Genomic DNA, 18,857 nt, shown 5'->3' on the forward strand with positions numbered 1-18,857 from the left:
ATGGATTCTTTATTCGACTTCAAATTTAGACTGTCTCATGTCCCTAGGATATTGAAACTTATTAATAAAATTGAGTTTTATAATTTTGGTCCCCAGAATATGTCTCTTATTTTCAAACAGGCAGGGGGATAAGCTAGTGGAAGCATTTGTCTGGGCAACTGTTTACAAAAAACTTCATTGATGGCAGCCAGCCCACTTACCACTTTGCCTTGTGGTTTCGTTGGTGCCATCCCTTTTCACGTTGAAAACGTTGTATGTGTCTGGCCTAGAGTTGCATGACTGTTATCATTAATAAATCAGATCCTATGGGGAACAACTGATAATATGTAACATACTATACTATTTCATCATGTAGTGACCTAGTTTTATTAAGTTTGATTATACGATTGGTTATCTTTTCCACGTTGTCCTGCCATATCTATACTTACGAAAGATGCACTATTTATTAAAGAAAGATACATAAAATAGAAGAAACAGTTTAGATCAGAAGACTTTTCATCCTGTTGTGTCTTGTTCTGCCAATATAAGATACTAGCATTTGTTTATAATTGTTGTAAAGAAAGGTTAATTCAACAGAAGACAAAATGTGGGCCTGAACTATCCTAATCATGCTGTCTGCCAAGAGAGGTTACACTGCGCTGGCTCGTTTAGACAAGTATACGGTTACATATTGGTACTTTTTCCAGGGTTGATTCTGAATGCGTCATATTGTTCTAAATTATATTCAAAACTGGAAACCTACGTCACCTATCGAAACTCCTCGGATATGATGGATGCATGTAAGGAATTAAAAAATATATTGTTCGCCAGAGGAACATACATGTATTAACTCCAAAAAACGCATAGGAGAACATTTATTGTAGAAAAATATGACATTTCTAACGTTTTGAATGTCACGACAGACAACGCGTTACCCCGATCAAACGTAATGGTGACCATGATGTCAGCTTCATCACAATTCCGTACTTTGTAAACCCTGCACGAGAACACGTGATCAGAAAATTCATGTTTACAACTCCAACAGTAATAATTAAATTTGCGACGACCTGATAGTGATATATATATATATATTATATAGTGTTACTGCAGTACTTTAGAAGGAAGAAGATCAAGCCCACGTCAGTACCAGCAGGACATCTCCACCTGCCCTGCCCACAGAACTCAGCTGCTGTACACTATTAAATCGCATCATCTTCATCCTAACACGATACAAGTGATTTTCAGTTGCTCTGATTTTCGGATATATATATATTACAATCTCCCTCACGAGAATAGAGAACTCTACTGGTTGCCTGTTTTAACGCGTGCACAGATAACGACGCGGTGTCAGGTTACATCTCGGTAAAACCCGCTCGTACTGCCACCGTCGAGCGCATTCCACTTCTCTTACACATCGGGTACCTGCTTCAGACGGAGTTAAATTTTAAGTGAATTAATTTACACTAAAATGAAATTGTGGTTGCTGTCGGTTTTGATCTGTGTGATCGGATGCTCTATTTCGGCAAAGGTTTGTGTATTTATTCCAGATGTTAGAGATGCGCAATTGTGTTTACTCATTTTGTTTTCGTTGGCGTACTTTTACTTATTTGTATACCTACAGGTAGTCTGAGATGGTTTTGGTCTCTGTTCATGTACAGTTTCAATTTATACTTGTTTAGTAAGTGTTAGATATACACGTACAATGAATAAGGAGTTTGTTTTAGTTAATTATTTATAAAATTGTTTCATGTAGTGTATATATCTTCTTTTTAAGTATATATTATCATGTTTTATATCGTAAGTGTAAGTGTGCACTCGTGTATTAGTGTATATTCAATGTATATGTTTATTGTTAGTCTACAATTTCGTTTGAGCTGTCTTATAATGAAGTCATAAAGTAGATTAGTTATAAGTAATTTGATATATTTTTATAACGATTATAAAATTCAACAGCGGTATTGACATATCCTGCACAGTTTACTGTTTTATTGTGATTTTAATTACCATTTTCTAATGTATATATTTTATTACTAACTCCATTGAACGGTCATTTTTACCACTGTTCAGCCGCTGCCCTCATAGTTATAATCGTGACGTCAACAATGGTGACGTAGGGGATACTATTATTCGATGTGATACTATATCATGATATATTTCGTTAGTTTATGAGTATATATTAATAAAACTATACGACTTAATTGTGAACTGTTTGAAACTAAAGGAATTCCGCTGTACATCAAAAAAATTCACACATGATATGAAACGAAAGTTTGAGATAAGAAAGGAGTAGCCTGTAGAGTGTATATGACAGTACCCTGCTGTACATTGTGTGGTTGGCAGTCACGCTGTATTGGGGAGGGGTCATTTTGTACCAGACGACTCCACTTTATCAGTTTTACCAAGCCCTCCCAGCATAGCATGTCCCCCGTACTTTCCTCGGGTCTGATAAGACCGCATCATCTGTTGGCAGGTCACTCTTTATACTATAAACCAGGTCGACGTTAATCTCCTAGCGCAGCACCAAAACAGAATTAATCGTCAGCTGTAATTCAAATTTCTTTCGTATTATCTTGATTCGTATAATATGGTCTCTATTAAAGATTGTGAATATTCAGTTACATTACACACAAGACATTCAACTATATGTTTCTATTTTAATTTTTACACCGGCAAACTTGGTGGTATCAGTTCATGCACGACTTTCATAATCTGTTTGATAAAGGAGATGAAAGTTGTCTGCAAATCATTTTAATTTCCTGATCGGTCAGGCTGAACTTAGAATATATAAGCACTAATGGGCGTCATCACTCAGAACCTTCAGCCAGATTTGGTGTCAGAACCCTGCATAAATTGACCGATGACTAAGCCACTGTGGGTGTAGAGAGCACATTACAAAGCCTTTCCCCAAAGATAATGCTGGGAGCTGTATCAGTCATGTTGGACGGCAGTCCTCCCACCGACCGTCCCCACCTATACCAATCCAACCAGTCTACATCTAACACTCCCGCATACACCATCCAAACCCATCTACACCAACCCAACCTATCAAACTAAACCAACCTATATAACACTCCCGTATACACCTACCAATCCCAGCTACACCAACCCAACCTATCCACATCTAACACTCCCGCATACACCATCCAAACCCATCTACACCAACCCAACCTATCAAACCAAACCAACCTATATAACACTCCCGGATACACCTACCAATCCCGTCTACACCAACCCAACCTATCTACATCTAACACTCCCGCATACACAAACCAAACCAATCTACACCAACCCAACCTATCAAACCAATCCAACCTATATAACACTCCCGTATACACCTACCAATCCCGTCTACACCAACCCAACCTATCTACATCTAACACTCCCGCATACAAAAACCAAACCAATCTACACCAACCCAACCTATCAAACCAAACCAACCTATATAACACTCCCGTATACACCTACCAATCCCGTCTACACCAACCCAACCTATCTACATTTAACACTCCCGCATACACAAACCAAACCAATCTACACCAACCCAACCTATCAAACCAAACCAACCTATATAACACTCCCGTATACACCTACCAATCCCAGGTACACCAACGCAACCTATCCACATCTAACACTCCCGCATACACAAACCTACGATGGCCGATATCAGCCGTCACGTTACTCGCATTTATGTGATGCGAGTTACCTGACATAGTAAAAATCACATGACGGGTTACTAGCATGTGATGCGAGTAACCTGACATAGTAAAAATCACATGACAGGTTACTAGCATGGGATGCGAGTAACCTGACATAGTAAAATCACATGACAGGTTACTAGCATGTGATGCGAGTAACCTGACATAGTAAAAATCACATGACAGGTTTTTTACTAGCATGTGATGCGAGTAACCTGGCATAGTAAAAATCACATGACAGGTTACTAGCATGTGATGCGAGTAACTGTACACAGTCGCGAATGAGATGACTGTACACTTACAAAACCCATTAACATTCCAGAGTATAGTTTTACTAGACCTTTCAAAAGAGGTTATCATGGCGACTGTAGAAAATGGTTTTATAAGCCAATGTGTGGCATGTATATACAATGGAGCTCGTGTAGTCTTGTCAATTCATTATTTGACCACAGACTAATTGAAACAGATTTTTCTTATTTTTCCTGTAGATTGGTATATTTATGTGATAGAAAAAATGCCCTAAAATCTAAATGGGGGGAAATGGTTTTATTCACCAAATAGAGTTGAGGAGATAAGAGAAATTGACCAATACTATACACTTGAGTGACATTGGACAAGATATTTTGTATGCAACGCAAATAGACTAAAATAGTCAATTGGAACCATATGTACTATACTGTACAAAGCCACCTGTCATGTGATTTTTACTATGTCGGGTTACTCGCATCACATGCCAGTAACCTGTCATGTGATTTTTACTATGTCAGGTTACTCGCATCACATGAGAGTAACCTGTCATGTGATTTGTACTACATGTATGTCATGTTACTCGCATCACATGCTAGTAACCTGTCATGTGATTTTACTATGTCAGGTTACTCGCATCACATGCTAGTAACCTGTCATGTGATTTTACTATGTCAGGTTACTCGCATCACATGCTAGTAACCCGTCATGTGATTTTTACTATGTCAGGTTACTCGCATCACATAAATGCGAGTAACGTGACGGCTGATATCGGCCATCGTACAAACCAATCCCGTCTACACAAACCAAACCAATCTGTCTCTAAAGACAGAAATCACAATAACAAGATGACTACCCAGCTGTCTTCAGGGACAGACATCACAATAACAGGATGACTACCCAGCTGTCTTCAGGGACAGACATTACAATAACAGGATGACTACCCAGCTGTCTTCAGGGACAGACATTACAATAACAGGATGACTACCCAGCTGTCTTTAAGGACAGAAATCACAATAACAAGATGACTACCCAGCCGTCTCTAAGGACATAAATCACAATAACAAGATGACTACCCAGCTGTCTTCAGGGACAGACATCACAATAACAAGATGACTACCCAGCCGTCTCTAAGGACATAAATCACAATAACAAATGACTACCAAGCTGTCTTCAGGGACAGACATCACAATAACAGGATGATTATCCAGGTGTCTTTAACGACAGAAATCACAATAACAGGACGACTACCCAGCTGTCTCTAAAGACATAAATCACAATAACAGGATGACTACCCAGCTGTCTCTAAAGACAGACATCACAATAACAGGATGACTACCCAGCTGTCTCTAAGGACATAAACAACAATAACAGGATGACTACCCAGGTGTCTCTAAAGACATAAATCACAATAACAGGATGACTACCCAGCTGTCTCTAAAGACAGACATCACAATAACAGGATGACTACCCAGGTGTCTCTAAGGACATAAATCATAATAACATGATGCCTACCCAGCTGTCTTTAAGGACATAAACAACAATAACAGGATGACTACCCAGGTGTCTCTAAAGACATAAATCACAATAACAGGATGACTACCCAGCTGTCTCTAAAGACAGACATCACAATAACAGGATGACTACCCAGCTGTCTCTAAAGACAGACATCACAATAACAGGATGACTTCCCAGCTGTCTCTAAGGACAGAAATCACAATAACAGGACGACTACCCAGCTGTCTCTAAAGGACAGAAATCACAATAACAGGATGACTACCCAGCTGTCTCTAAAGACAGACATCACAATAACAGGATGACTACCCAGCTGTCTCTAAAGACAGACATCACAATAACAGGACGACTACCCAGCTGTCTCTAAAGGACAGACATCACAATAACAGGATGACTTCCCAGCTGTCTCTAAGGACAGAAATCACAATACCAGGATGACTACCCAGCTGTCTCTAACGACAGAAATCACAATACCAGGATGACTTCCCAGCTGTCTCTAACGACAGAAATCACAATAACAGGACGACTACCCAGGTGTCTCTAAAGACAGACATCACAATACCAGGATGACTTCCCAGCTGTCTCTAAAGACAGACATCACAATACCAGGATGACTTCCCAGGTGTCTCTAACGACAGAAATCACAATAACAGGACGACTACCCAGGTGTCTCTAAAGACAGACATCACAATAACAGGACGACTACCCAGCTGTCTCTAAAGACAGACATCACAATAACAGGACGACTACCCAGCTGTCTCTAAAGACCTCAATCTCAATAACAGGGTGACTACCAAACTGTCCCTAACGACACCAATCACAATAACAGGATGACAACCCAGCTGTCTTAAAGGACAGACATCACAATAACAGGATGACTACCCAGCTGTCTCTAAAGACAGAAATCACAATAACAAGATGACTACCCAGCTGTCTCTAAAGACAGAAATCACAATAACAGGATGACAACCCAGCTGTCTCTCAGGACAGACATCACAATAACAGGACGACTACCCAGCTGTCTTAAAGGACAGACATCACAATAACAGGATGACTACCCAGCTGTCTCTACAGACAGACATCACAATAACAGGACGACTACCCAGGTGTCTCTAAAGACAGACATCACAATAACAGGATTCACTCTTATCGGGAGTTTTTTTTAATCTTACTATTGTTATGATTTCTACAGTAAGCGTCAGCTAGGTAGTCATAATGTTATTTCAATTTCTGTCTTTCGATACAGTTTTATTGCTTTGACTTGTGTCTAGAAAGTCAGTTCGTGAGAGACAGCTTAATGTAACCATCCATCTTGTTGTTTTGATTTCTGTATTGCAAAGATAGGGGTCACTATCTTGTTTTGATTTCTGTACTGCACAGCTAGATACCACCATCTTGTTTTGATTTCTGTACTCCACAGCTAGATACCACCATGTAGTTTTGATTTCTGTACTCCACAGCTAGATACCACCATCTTGTTTTGATTTCTGTACTCCACAGCTAGATACTACCATGTAGTTTTGATTTCTGTAATGCACAGCTAGATACCACCATCTTGTTTTGATTTCTGTACTCCACAGCTAGATACCACCATCTTGTTTTGATTTCTGTACTCCACAGCTAGATACCACAATCTTGTTTTTATTTCTGTTCTGCAGAGCTAGATAATACCACCTTGTTTTGATTTCTGTTATGCACAGCTAAATACCACCACCTTCTTATTTTGATTTCTGTAATGTACTGCTGGATACTACCATCTTGTGTTGATTTCTGTAATGTATAGCTAGATACCACCATCTTGTTTTGTTTTCTGTAGTGCACAGCTAGATACCACCATCTTGTTGTTTTGATTTCTGTTCTGTACAACTAGATACCACCATCTTGTTTTGATTTCTGTACTGCACAGCTAGATACCACCATCTTGTTTTGATTTCTGTACTCCACAGCTAGATACCACCATCTTGTTGTTTTGATTTCTGTACTCCACAGCTAGATACCACCATCCTGTTGTTTTGATTTCTGTACTCCACAGCTAGGTACCACCATCCTGTTGTTTTGATTTCTGTACTCCACAGCTAGATACCACCATCTTGTTTTGATTTCTGCAATGTACAGCTAGATACCACCATCTTGTTTTGATTTCTGTACTCCACAGCTAGATACCACCATCCTGTTGTTTTGATTTCTGTACTCCACAGCTAGGTACCACCATCCTGTTGTTTTGATTTCTGTACTCCACAGCTAGAAACCACCATCTTGTTTTGATTTCTGTAATGTACAGCTAGATACCACCATCCTGTTGTTTTGATTTATGTACTCCACAGCTAGATACTACCATCCTGTTGTTTTGATTTCTGTACTCCACAGCTAGATACTACCATCCTGTTGTTTTGATTTCTGTACTGCACAGCTAGAAACCACCATCTTGTTTTGATTTCTGTAATGTACAGCTAGATACCACCATCCTGTTGTTTTGATTTATGTACTCCACAGCTAGATACTACCATCCTGTTGTTTTGATTTCTGTACTCCACAGCTAGATACTACCATCCTGTTGTTTTGATTTCTGTACTCCACAGCTAGATACTACCATCCTGTTGTTTTGATTTCTGTACTGCACAGCTAGAAACCACCATCTTGTTTTGATTTCTGTAATGTACAGCTAGATACCACCATCCTGTTGTTTTGATTTATGTACTCCACAGCTAGATACTACCATCCTGTTGTTTTGATTTATGTACTCCACAGCTAGATACTACCATCCTGTTGTTTTGATTTCTGTACTCCACAGCTAGATACTACCATCCTGTTGTTTTGATTTCTGTACTCCACAGCTAGATACTACCATCCTGTTGTTTTGATTTCTGTACTCCACAGCTAGATACTACCATCCTGTTGTTTTGATTTCTGTACTCCACAGCTAGATACCACCATCTTATTGTTTTGATTTCTGTACTCCACAGCTAGGTACCACCATCTTATTGTTTTGATTTCTGTACTGCACAGCTAGATACTACCATCTTATTGTTTTGATTTCTGTACTCCACAGCTAGATACCACCATCTTATTGTTTTGATTTCTGTACTGCACAGCTAGATACCACCATCTTATTGTTTTGATTTCTGTACTGCACAGCTTGATACCACCATCTTATTGTTTTGATTTTTGTAGTGCACAGCTAGATACCACCATCTTATTGTTTTGATTTTTGTAGTGCACAGCTTGATACCACCATCTTGTTGTTTTGAGACGTTTCAGGTACCACAATATCAAAACTGCTGTGTATGTTTGGTATGGAAAAGTAAAACTCACATTACGCGAATAACAACACGTTACATTAAACATCTCTGGCAATCTACCAAAAATACTTTGAAATCATAAGAACTCTTATCTATAAAATGGCAAATAATGACTTTAGCACAAGGGATCCGGTATAGCGAGCCAAGGACTGCCGCCCAGTAGGAAAGTCTCTGATCCGTTCTTATCGCTCCCAGCATGGGGTTCTCGTCAAAATCTTCATTCTCCTCTAGCTGACTCTAACATGGCGCTGTACTAATCCCTAAATGAAGGATGCGCATTCAGGAAAGTGATCACTATCTCTGCGTCTGCGGGCGGAATTATACAAAAAGTAGACACCTGCCGCGGTAAACTATATTCTTTTTTCTGTTGCTTTAAAATATATTCCCCTTCCTGTGACTTAATTAGCACTATTTATACCGGCGACATTACGTGAATAAGTGACCATCCCCGCTTTAACCTGTAAACAATACACGTGGTATCTAATACATGTGATGGTCTTCTACAGCTGTAAAAATAGCACATGGTCAGTGTTTGGCTACTCGGTGATGCGAAAGGGGGATGTTTTGGTGCACATCACCCATGCTACATATCTAACGACCTCGCTGGCTTGCACCAATTTTGTAGCCGTGTGTGATTTAAATATCCATCTCGTACAAGGGCATAGAAAGGTCAGATGTCTGCAAATAATATTGCGGCTCACCGCTGCTTCTGTTTTCGCAGTTTTGGGGTTTTTAATTGAGACGAATTTTGGTTTATATATTCATAGTGACCCTGTGGTGCTGTAAGTGATATCAAATCCAGTACTAAATAACAAACACGGTAAAACATTCATTACACCTCACAGGAAAATGTGTTATACTGTTGGCTGTAGTTTTAGATTTGAAAGACAATGCCTCCTTGAGCTTGTCAGTATTGGTGAAAACCAATGTTAATGAGTTTTTGAAGAGTTGTATCTTTCAGTATTGAGAGGGACAGGTAGGGAGAGATCTCAGTGATTTTGATTGATGAATTGAATTACTGAGGACCGGTTGTGTGGTGTGAATGGCATGATACACCATCTGGTCATTATGATGTTACATAAGGAGCAAAGTAGCACATCTGTATACACTTCTCTAGACAATTACATGGCAGAAGGCGGTATAGTAAACAGTTCGAAGTTATGACAAAATAACTGAGTATGGACGAGCCAATGCGATTTGATAGTAAACATTAACACAACTCATGATATCTGGAAAGTACCAGAATTGTTTTTTGATATTTTCATGTGAAATAATTAACTCTTTGATTTAAATTCATTTTGCATTAGTAGTTTTTCCATTCGTTCGAAACTATTTTAAGACTAAACGCGTACTTTTATCTACAATTAATCCAGTTTAGTAAAAAAAAAAAACCACATAGCAATATTACTCATTGGAAGCTAACAGACCACGCATTGAAACCACAACTTAACAGTGAACACTCTGTTTAGCGAATATCCTGTTAATATTATAATTTTATGTAGAGATTAAAATTATGATAAGCCAACTTCTCATGAGTAACCTTTCAGCAGTTAGCCTATCTGTCTGTTAGTTACAGAGACTTGACTGTCTGCGTGTGCGCGCAGACTCATTTATCATATGTGATCTTTTATACATATTGTTTATGTTAGTTTGTACACAAACATCAAGCTACAAAAGCGGCAAATTGTTTTTTCGTGCTTGAAATAGTACGGTTAGTTCCATATGCGAATCAACAATTAAGCAACTGTAATCACTGTGAGAATGTTTGGTGTAATATTTTATAATAAAAATACTGCATATAACGAAGGTTTTCCTTTAATATGAAAATTAAAAGTATCCGCAGCTTGTTTTTCGGCATAGCCGTATAATTTTTTATTGGCCCCGGATATGACGCGACAGGTGGCGTTACTGGTCAAGATGAAGTATGTGATTGGTCAATGTAGCGGTAAATGCAAAATGCCGATATGCAGTTAAAAACGAAACAAAGATAAGATTGAATGCAAGCTGAATAAGTAGATTATCTTTTTAAATGAAACATTAATAAAATCATATTCCTGATTCAAATACAGTCTTATTATTACCAAAAATGATTCAAACTGATATAATTTTGTTATTCGTGCTAAAACGCTTATGTTCGTTAATTTATTTCACCATCAGTTTACATTATAACCACCTGCATTAAAACTATGCCGTTTATCTTTTTTAAAGATATTTCTTGTTCAATACGTAAATCCGTACGACAATTACAAGTCTGTAGGTCCTAAAAGAATGCGTATGCTACCGCTCGTGAGTAGAACTCTGCATGGACTTGTCGCACGCACTTATGTGACTCCATTTGACTGTGTTCGTGTAGCATTCTTTGCAAACATCGAACGAGGTTAACACAGTTTTAAAACTCGAAAACATATATCTATATAGTATTTTGTACGAAATAGCCTCGGCATCACTATTTCTTAAACCCATTTCACTATTTATAAAAAGGCATGGTAATTGATGTGTATAAAATCTACAGATACAGTTGCTTTAACGTGCTGTGTAATTTGTAATATACATTTACAACTTGTATGCAAAACAAAATAATTGAAAATTGCTGAGATGTAAACAAACAAACAATTACATTATTTACTTGTTTAACATTAGAAAAGATTAGTTGTTGATAACTTAAGACGAAGAGATGTTTAAATGAATTAATTCCAATAACGATGAACAATCTACCATAATAAGTAGTCCTATCAGATGGTAGCAATCTGATTTAATACATATCACTTAGTAGGATTGGTTCTGATTCATAACTACAACATGATTCAATAAAAATCACTGGATGAGTTTGGTAAGCAATGCTTCAATATTTGTCACTTCATGGGCAAAATACATAGCTAAGACTACGTGTATATCATTGTTTCGATTTGATTTGATAGTATTGATACAGTCTTGTTTTAATTGGTGATGTCTACTTTCAGGCACAGGATGCGACGTACAAAGTCATCACAATAATGGTAAGTTATTATATTAATAATAAATTTTGAGTTAACTCTAACCTTGTACTTTTGGGTTTTACTTGTATATAACATAGTAACACCAGTGAAAAAGGAAGACAATTTTATGAGCCGTGCCCTGACCGGGCCTTGAACTCACGATCTACGGCATCTACTCGCCTAGGCAGAAATACAACTTATACCACAGCGTCACATCAACGTTCTTATACGCATGTATATGAGTACTTAATACATATAATATAATATATATAGCTTCACTAATGGAAGCTAAAGCCAGATTTTGTAAGTTCATGTTGTCTTACTCTATGATAATAAATACCAATTCATCTTTAATGTTTTTTAATCTCTAAATTATGACAAATCACCACTCTAATACAATTTCACTGTTTCTACATGAATGAACCATGTATTGAACATGTCGACATACAATAGTTTATCTATTAATTGTACTAACGTCTTTTTTATCATATTGTGATATTAAAAACGACAAGTTCTTAAAGTAGATCATTTCACAAAATAAGCTGGTACTATGACCAGGATGTAAACCAAAACACATCATTCAACCTTAAATAAATTCATTTGGTTATTTTCAGTCCGAGCCATGGGTAATGGATAAGAATGACGGTAGTCAAAGCCATAAAGGTTTTATGATAGATCTGCTCCAAAAGGTGTCAATGGTATCCGATTTCAATTATACTCTTCACTACGTCAAGGACGGCAAATACGGCAGTGAGACTGGCGGCAGATGGGACGGGGCTGTAGGCGAACTGGTTGCTGGGGTAGGTTTATACTTCATGCTATATCTATGTGTATTATAGCTAAAATGTCATAGGTGTACCTTTTGTAAGTCACGTAAGTGACACGATGATAGCACAACAAATGCCATATTGTACAATTTATACATGAATCTACATTTTCATACTTACACAATTCAGGATGCGGATATTGCAGCATTACCCATGATCGTAACTGAGAAGCGGCAGTCAGTTGTAGATTTCTCCAATGCTGTTATGAACATTGGACACAGAATATTAATCAAAAAGCCAGTCGTACACAACGATCCGCTCAAGGTAGGTCACAACCATATTAAAAATAATAATAATAAAACAACGATCTTCTCAAAATATCATAAAAGGAATATAATAACTTAAATTTAATTCAGTGTAGGAATGATAGGGACATTTACAAAACACACGATGATTCAATCTAGGAAAAATAGTGAGTGGAGCAAAGGTAGATTGAAATGTATACACAAAACACACGTTAACTGATTAAAAGTAAGGGGAATCTGCAAGGCGATTCCTAAAATGTAGGTCAAAATGAAAGCAATATACTCAATGATCTACTGAAGATAGTCAAAAGAACACAGAATGTGTTCGGGCAATTCAGCTTCTAATGCATTAATGGCAGGGGAAATTGTACCTCCCAAAACACCTTTGCCCAATCTATTAAAACATTTTATGGCTTTTCGGGCAAATGAATGTAGATCTGAAGTTATCATTCATCTTGAAATATTTCAATATTTCTGTTGATTCTATCTTTATCCCTATCAGGGTAAATCAATAACAGTAACCACGTCCTGAAATGTATATTAGTTGGTATTTACATGTTGTAATGGAAGCTATATTGCCTTTAATGATTGCTTGTAATTGTTTAATTTGTAGCTGTTGTTCGAGCCCTACTCTCTCCCGGTGTGGATACTGGTCGTAGTAATCTCGTGGGTGATGGGCGCGGTACTTATCATCATCAACAAATTCAGTCCATCTGAATGGGCTCAGGTACCCGTGGAACAAGATCCGACTTTCTCAAGAGATAGCTTCGCTGCCAACAATGCATTTTTCTTCGTTCATAGTACGCTGACATGGCAAGGTAATTAACATAAGACACCAACACTTATACATTCACGTACTTCACCAAAAATATTATCACCCGTGCACTCACGTGACAAGGTAATTATTCTCACCAATACACTAACGTGGCCAGGTAAAATAGTTTCACCTAAATACTTACGTGACAAGGTAATTCACAGAAAAGATTCTTACCTGATCACTCACATGGCAATATAATTATCACATACAGTATTTGAATACCCATGTTTTGCAAGGTATTTCATTGAATCTTAGTAACCTGAACACTCAATGTCAAGGCCACTCCCCATTCAGCTAATCAGGTCGTTACTAATTGAACACCCAGGTGATCAAGTCATTACCAATTTAAGACTCAGGTGATCAGGTCATTACCAATAGAACAATCAGGTGATCAGGTCATTACCAATAGAACAATCAGGTGATCAGGTCATTACCAATAGAACACTCAGGTAATCAGGTCATTACAAATAGAACACTCAGGTGATCAGGACATTACCTATAGAACACTCAGGTAATCAGATCATTACCAATAGAACACTCGGGTGATCAGGATATTACCTATAGACCACCCAGGTGATCAAGTCATTACCAATTAAACACTCAGGTAATCAGGTCATTACCAATAGAACACTCAGGTGATCAGGACATTACCTATAGAACACTCAGGTAATCAGGTCATTACCAATAGAACACTCAGGTAATCAGGACATTACAAATAGAACACTCAGGTAATCAGATCATTACCAATAGAACACTCAGGTGATCAGGACATTACCTATAGAACACTCAGGTGATCAGGACATTACCAATTGAACACTCAGGTAATCAGGTCATTACCAATAGAACACTCAGGTAATCAAGTCATTACCAAAAGAACACTCAGGTGATCAGGACATTACCAATAGAACACTCAGGTAATAAGGTCATTATAAATAGAACACTCAGGTAATCAGGTTATTACCAATATAACACTCAGGTAATCAAGTCATTACCAAAAGAACACTGAAGTAATCAGATCATTACCAATAGAGCATTTATATGACTACGTCATTACCCATGAAACACTCATGTGATCAGGACATTACCAATAGAACGCTCTTGTAATCAGGTAATTTGTAATAGAACATTCAGGTGAACAGGTCATTACTATTAGAACACGCAGGTTATCAGGTTATTACCAATAGAAAACTCAGGTGTTTAGGTCATTACTAATAGAACACTCAGATGATCAGGTTTTTATGAATAGAACATACATACAGTTGACACTTAATTTACTGTTTCTTTGTATTTAAGGATACAAGCAGGTGCCGAAGTCACCAGCTGGAAGAATCGTTGTCTGCATGTGGTTCAGTTTCATCTTCTTCATGATCATTGCCTATACCGCTAACCTCACTGCGTTGTTGCTCGCCAATCGCACAAATCAGCCCGTCGTTCCTTTCAAAACATTCCACGAAATGGCATCACAAACCCTTATCCCTTACGGCACAATGCAAAACGTCCATCTGATCAACAAGATGAGAGATTCTAATGACCCGGCATTTCATAGAATCCTGGCTTATATGGACCTTGGGGACAACAATTTCAAACATACTAGTGACGCTATTAAGAAAATAAGAGACTCTCCGAAAGGATATGCTGCCATTGTTGAGAGCACAGCAGCCGATTACATAGCGTCAAAGAATTGCGATTTGATGGTTGTCGGAGAAAAGATGAGTCCAAGTCAGGTTGGATTTGCATGTAACAAAGCTGTCAAAGGATTGTGTAACGAACTATCGGAGGCTGTCAGGGAATTACGAGAAGATGGAACCATGTTCATGTTATATAACAAATGGTTTACAAGTGGACAATGTCTGCAACCCAATTTGGATGACTTTATCAGTCGACAGGAGACCGCTAAGATTTCAGCGCGACCTCTCTCACTGGCCGACCTTTCGCTTGCCTTTGTTGTACTCCTTTTTGGGCTTGTAGTTGGAGCAATTCTGCTAGTGGTGGAGATTCTTGTTCACAGATACAAAAAAAAGGTAAGATAGGCTGATTGCTATGGCTCATGTTTCAATGTAATTATATCCGCGTTTGAAATAAAATGATGATGAGCATTGAAACGTAGTTTAAGTATAAAGTCGCTACAAACAAACTTACCAGTAGAGATTACCCTGTCAGTCGCCCCTGCACATCGTTAACGAGCCGGTCAGCACTGGTATTCCACATGTAAAATTGACACAGACTTTTCATTAACAGATACGAATTAATATACAAGTAGGTTTGTTTTATATGTTAGTTTTATCATTACGAACTGAATTGTCCTTGGCAGTTTATTTTTGTATAAACTTGAACTGTTTTATTACCTGTCGTATTTTCATCCCGCTGAACACTATTTTTGAAACTGTCAATCATCAAACAGGATGGCAACATTTTTTAATGTATTAAGCCCATACTAGTAGTATACATTTTACATATTGATGGGTATACACGGTCACTCGGTACATAATCACCGGTAAATGCTGAAGATTTTAACGTTTTTATTCAAACAGAGAAGCACAAAAGCTAGTGTTGAGATTATGGAGGTATACATTTAGCTCCTGCCTTATATAACACAGGAGTTAAGTGGCAATATTATCAAACGTTCTATATTAACAACAATATCTTTAGGTTTTATTAGCATTGCTTCCTAACACCATTTAAACTGGACACGTATTTTATATACAAATAGTTTTTATATTTTATGTAACACAATGTACAACAGCAATATGTTACTAATGTCACTGTTTCTTATATGTAATTACAGAAGGCAGGAATAAGCTTGGAGCCCGTGCGCATGACTGCTGCCAACGGACGTGGCCAATCAGAAACAACCGACAATGATGAGAACGATAAGGCACCGATTGCTGCGGCAGAACCGTAATGTTCAAACAGGACACAAATTTTGGTACAAGGTTATCAGTATTGTGGAAAATACTCACATCATAAACAACCATAACTGGCCGCGAGACGATCAAAGCGATTTTACATCATACATTTTGTTTTATTATTTACCAAACGCTGTCCAATGAGGGCGTTATTTGATTTACGTGGATATGAACAAAAATACAATCGTTTCCGGTAAACACATTCAGGGAGATCGTTATAAACAGATGCGCATTACAGTCAAGTAGTTTGATATATATTCCTTTATTTTACCTTTCGGAAACCTTACCAACTTCATCATTGGGACCAGATAGTCACCGTACAAATATCGTCGGACAATACATGCATTGTATAGAAATTAAATTATCTGTGTGTAAAGAAGTTGGCATCAATTCAACGGGTACGTTTTGAATTAAGAATGGAGAGTTTGTGTAATTTCATATTCTATTTGTTCTTGGCATTTATGATTATGATTCATCTGTACACGAGGATGATACCGATAAACAGATATGTATGTGTGTGATGCCATGTATTTCAGATGGAAAGAGAGAATTGGAGTGAGTATGTAAGAATATATATAAAGAAATGTCCAATGCACTGCTAATGCGACGGTGTGGGCCAAATGACAATATATGAATGCAGTTATATTTTTATTACTATACACAAATGTATGTTCTGAAACGACCCTCTTCCATCCGGGTTAGGGGTTTGATAAATCTAATTTACGCCCTATGGGTGCTTCCGCTCCAAGTACACTTGTAACTACGTCCTTACGTAACAGATAACACAGTGCAATTCGAACTGTTGTCGCCTCCTTTAAAGACTTTTTCGAAATATTTATTGTAGTTATTAAGAACTGAAAATATTTTGAAATTATACTGGAATTTTCATTGTGATGAAGGACTGCATGTCTGTTATTCTTATCGAACTCCAGGCAATTTAATTATCTCTAAAACAATGTTGTAAATTAATTAATGTATCATCGACAATGTCATCATAACTGTATATCATATCTCATTTATATCATCATTACTTAAAATAATACATATATATATTATCAAATTTAGTGATTGTATTGGCAATTTAAAAAGCAATGGGTATTCATCGATATGTCGTTTTTTTGTAGTAATATAAATTATGTTTACATAACAATAATACAATAAGTGTCCTTGCTAGTAGTGTAAAATCAACGAATACAGTCATTCTTGCACACACACATACCTGTACATGTACTTATCGACCCACAACCTGTCCATGAATGTTTTATTATCACTTATACATGCACACATGTACATTTCTTAACACACCCATTCACACTAGTAGAGGTATGTTTTGATATCCACACGTACATCAATATGTGATATTTGTTAATCCACGTATATATTTACACGTATTTTACACCTGCATACTTACATGTACAGGTATGTTCTTTGTATACTGGTAGATTCATAAGCATACCTTACTTATACTTAGATTGTGAAGATAAATAAGTGTGCGAGCGTTTCTCTGTATAATAACATATCATTATATATAGTTCTGCCGATGACAAATATCTATATCACGTGATGTGCTTAGAGCTATTGCTGTCAGTAATAATACAATATATACAATAGTGTTTTGTTATTGTATTGAAAGACTGCTTACTCTATCATACATATGCCATGCATGCCAAAGTACGATTATATGTAAAACAATAAAATCGTTTAACAGAAAATGAAATATTTATTTAAATGTTTTCAATAGAATAAATATCATGCCTTACTTGGCGTTAGGACTGATACCAACTTTTGCATATTAAACAACATTGCCGTAAACACGAATAATTAACAATTGCACCAAACTCGTTTGCTTCCTGAAACTCCAGATAAAATGTATTACTTGACGATGTCCTTTGCTCTGATGGTATACAATATTACCACATTTATACACCATACTGTACACTCTAAATCGCTGTCCGGCAATGGAATCATACACTACCAATAATAGACACACGGAGAAAAGCATTTGGTAAACTCATTTTCTATAAATAAATCATTCCATTATCCAGTGTGTTGGTAATCAGTTAAAGCGCTGTTTCTTTTTAGCTCTGCCTTTGGCATTTCTACCGAGCACGTTTGATAGAGTTTGTTTATTCTCATAGAGTTTTTGGAAAGAAGATCAGGCCTGGAAATCATTTAAATACTTCAATGTTTGAATTCGTGATTTTAAGCATACGATATGTTGCAAACAGAAAGATGTGAGAATTTTGTACTAAACCAAGGGGAACTATTGATTGTATTTAACGGATGGGTATAGATAAATCACATGAATTCAAGGTCAAAACATTTAATGAAATCGAATATTTTATAGCGTGCT

The 18,857-nt window shown here is 37.3% G+C and overlaps 1 protein-coding gene across 1 annotated transcript; it reads left to right on the forward strand.

Annotated features, from left to right (window-relative positions):
* Positions 1–1,168: 1,168 nt before the first annotated feature.
* On the forward strand, positions 1,169–18,546 carry LOC117330304 (glutamate receptor-like). The gene is made up of 7 exons (XM_033888496.1): positions 1,169–1,507; positions 11,695–11,730; positions 12,324–12,509; positions 12,666–12,800; positions 13,395–13,599; positions 14,892–15,619; positions 16,384–18,546. The coding sequence occupies exons 1-7, from the start codon at positions 1,448–1,450 to the stop codon at positions 16,498–16,500; spliced, it is 1,467 nt and encodes a 488-aa protein (XP_033744387.1). The 5' UTR covers positions 1,169–1,447; the 3' UTR covers positions 16,501–18,546.
* Positions 18,547–18,857: the final 311 nt, after the last annotated feature.

Source organism: Pecten maximus, chromosome 7 (assembly GCF_902652985.1).
Source record: "Pecten maximus chromosome 7, xPecMax1.1, whole genome shotgun sequence".
NCBI lineage: Eukaryota > Metazoa > Mollusca > Bivalvia > Pectinida > Pectinidae > Pecten > Pecten maximus.

What these genes read in the sequence shown, in the direction of transcription:
- LOC117330304 (XM_033888496.1), top strand. Translation starts at nt 1,448, where the DNA reads ATGAAATTGTGGTTGCTGTCGGTTTTGATCTGTGTGATCGGATGCTCT. An exon ending in TAGGCGAACTGGTTGCTGGG is followed by an intron (nt 12,510 to 12,665) that starts GTAGGTTTATAC and finishes TACACAATTCAG; the next exon opens with GATGCGGATATTGCAGCATT. An exon ending in TTCACAGATACAAAAAAAAG is followed by an intron (nt 15,620 to 16,383) that starts GTAAGATAGGCT and finishes ATGTAATTACAG; the next exon opens with AAGGCAGGAATAAGCTTGGA.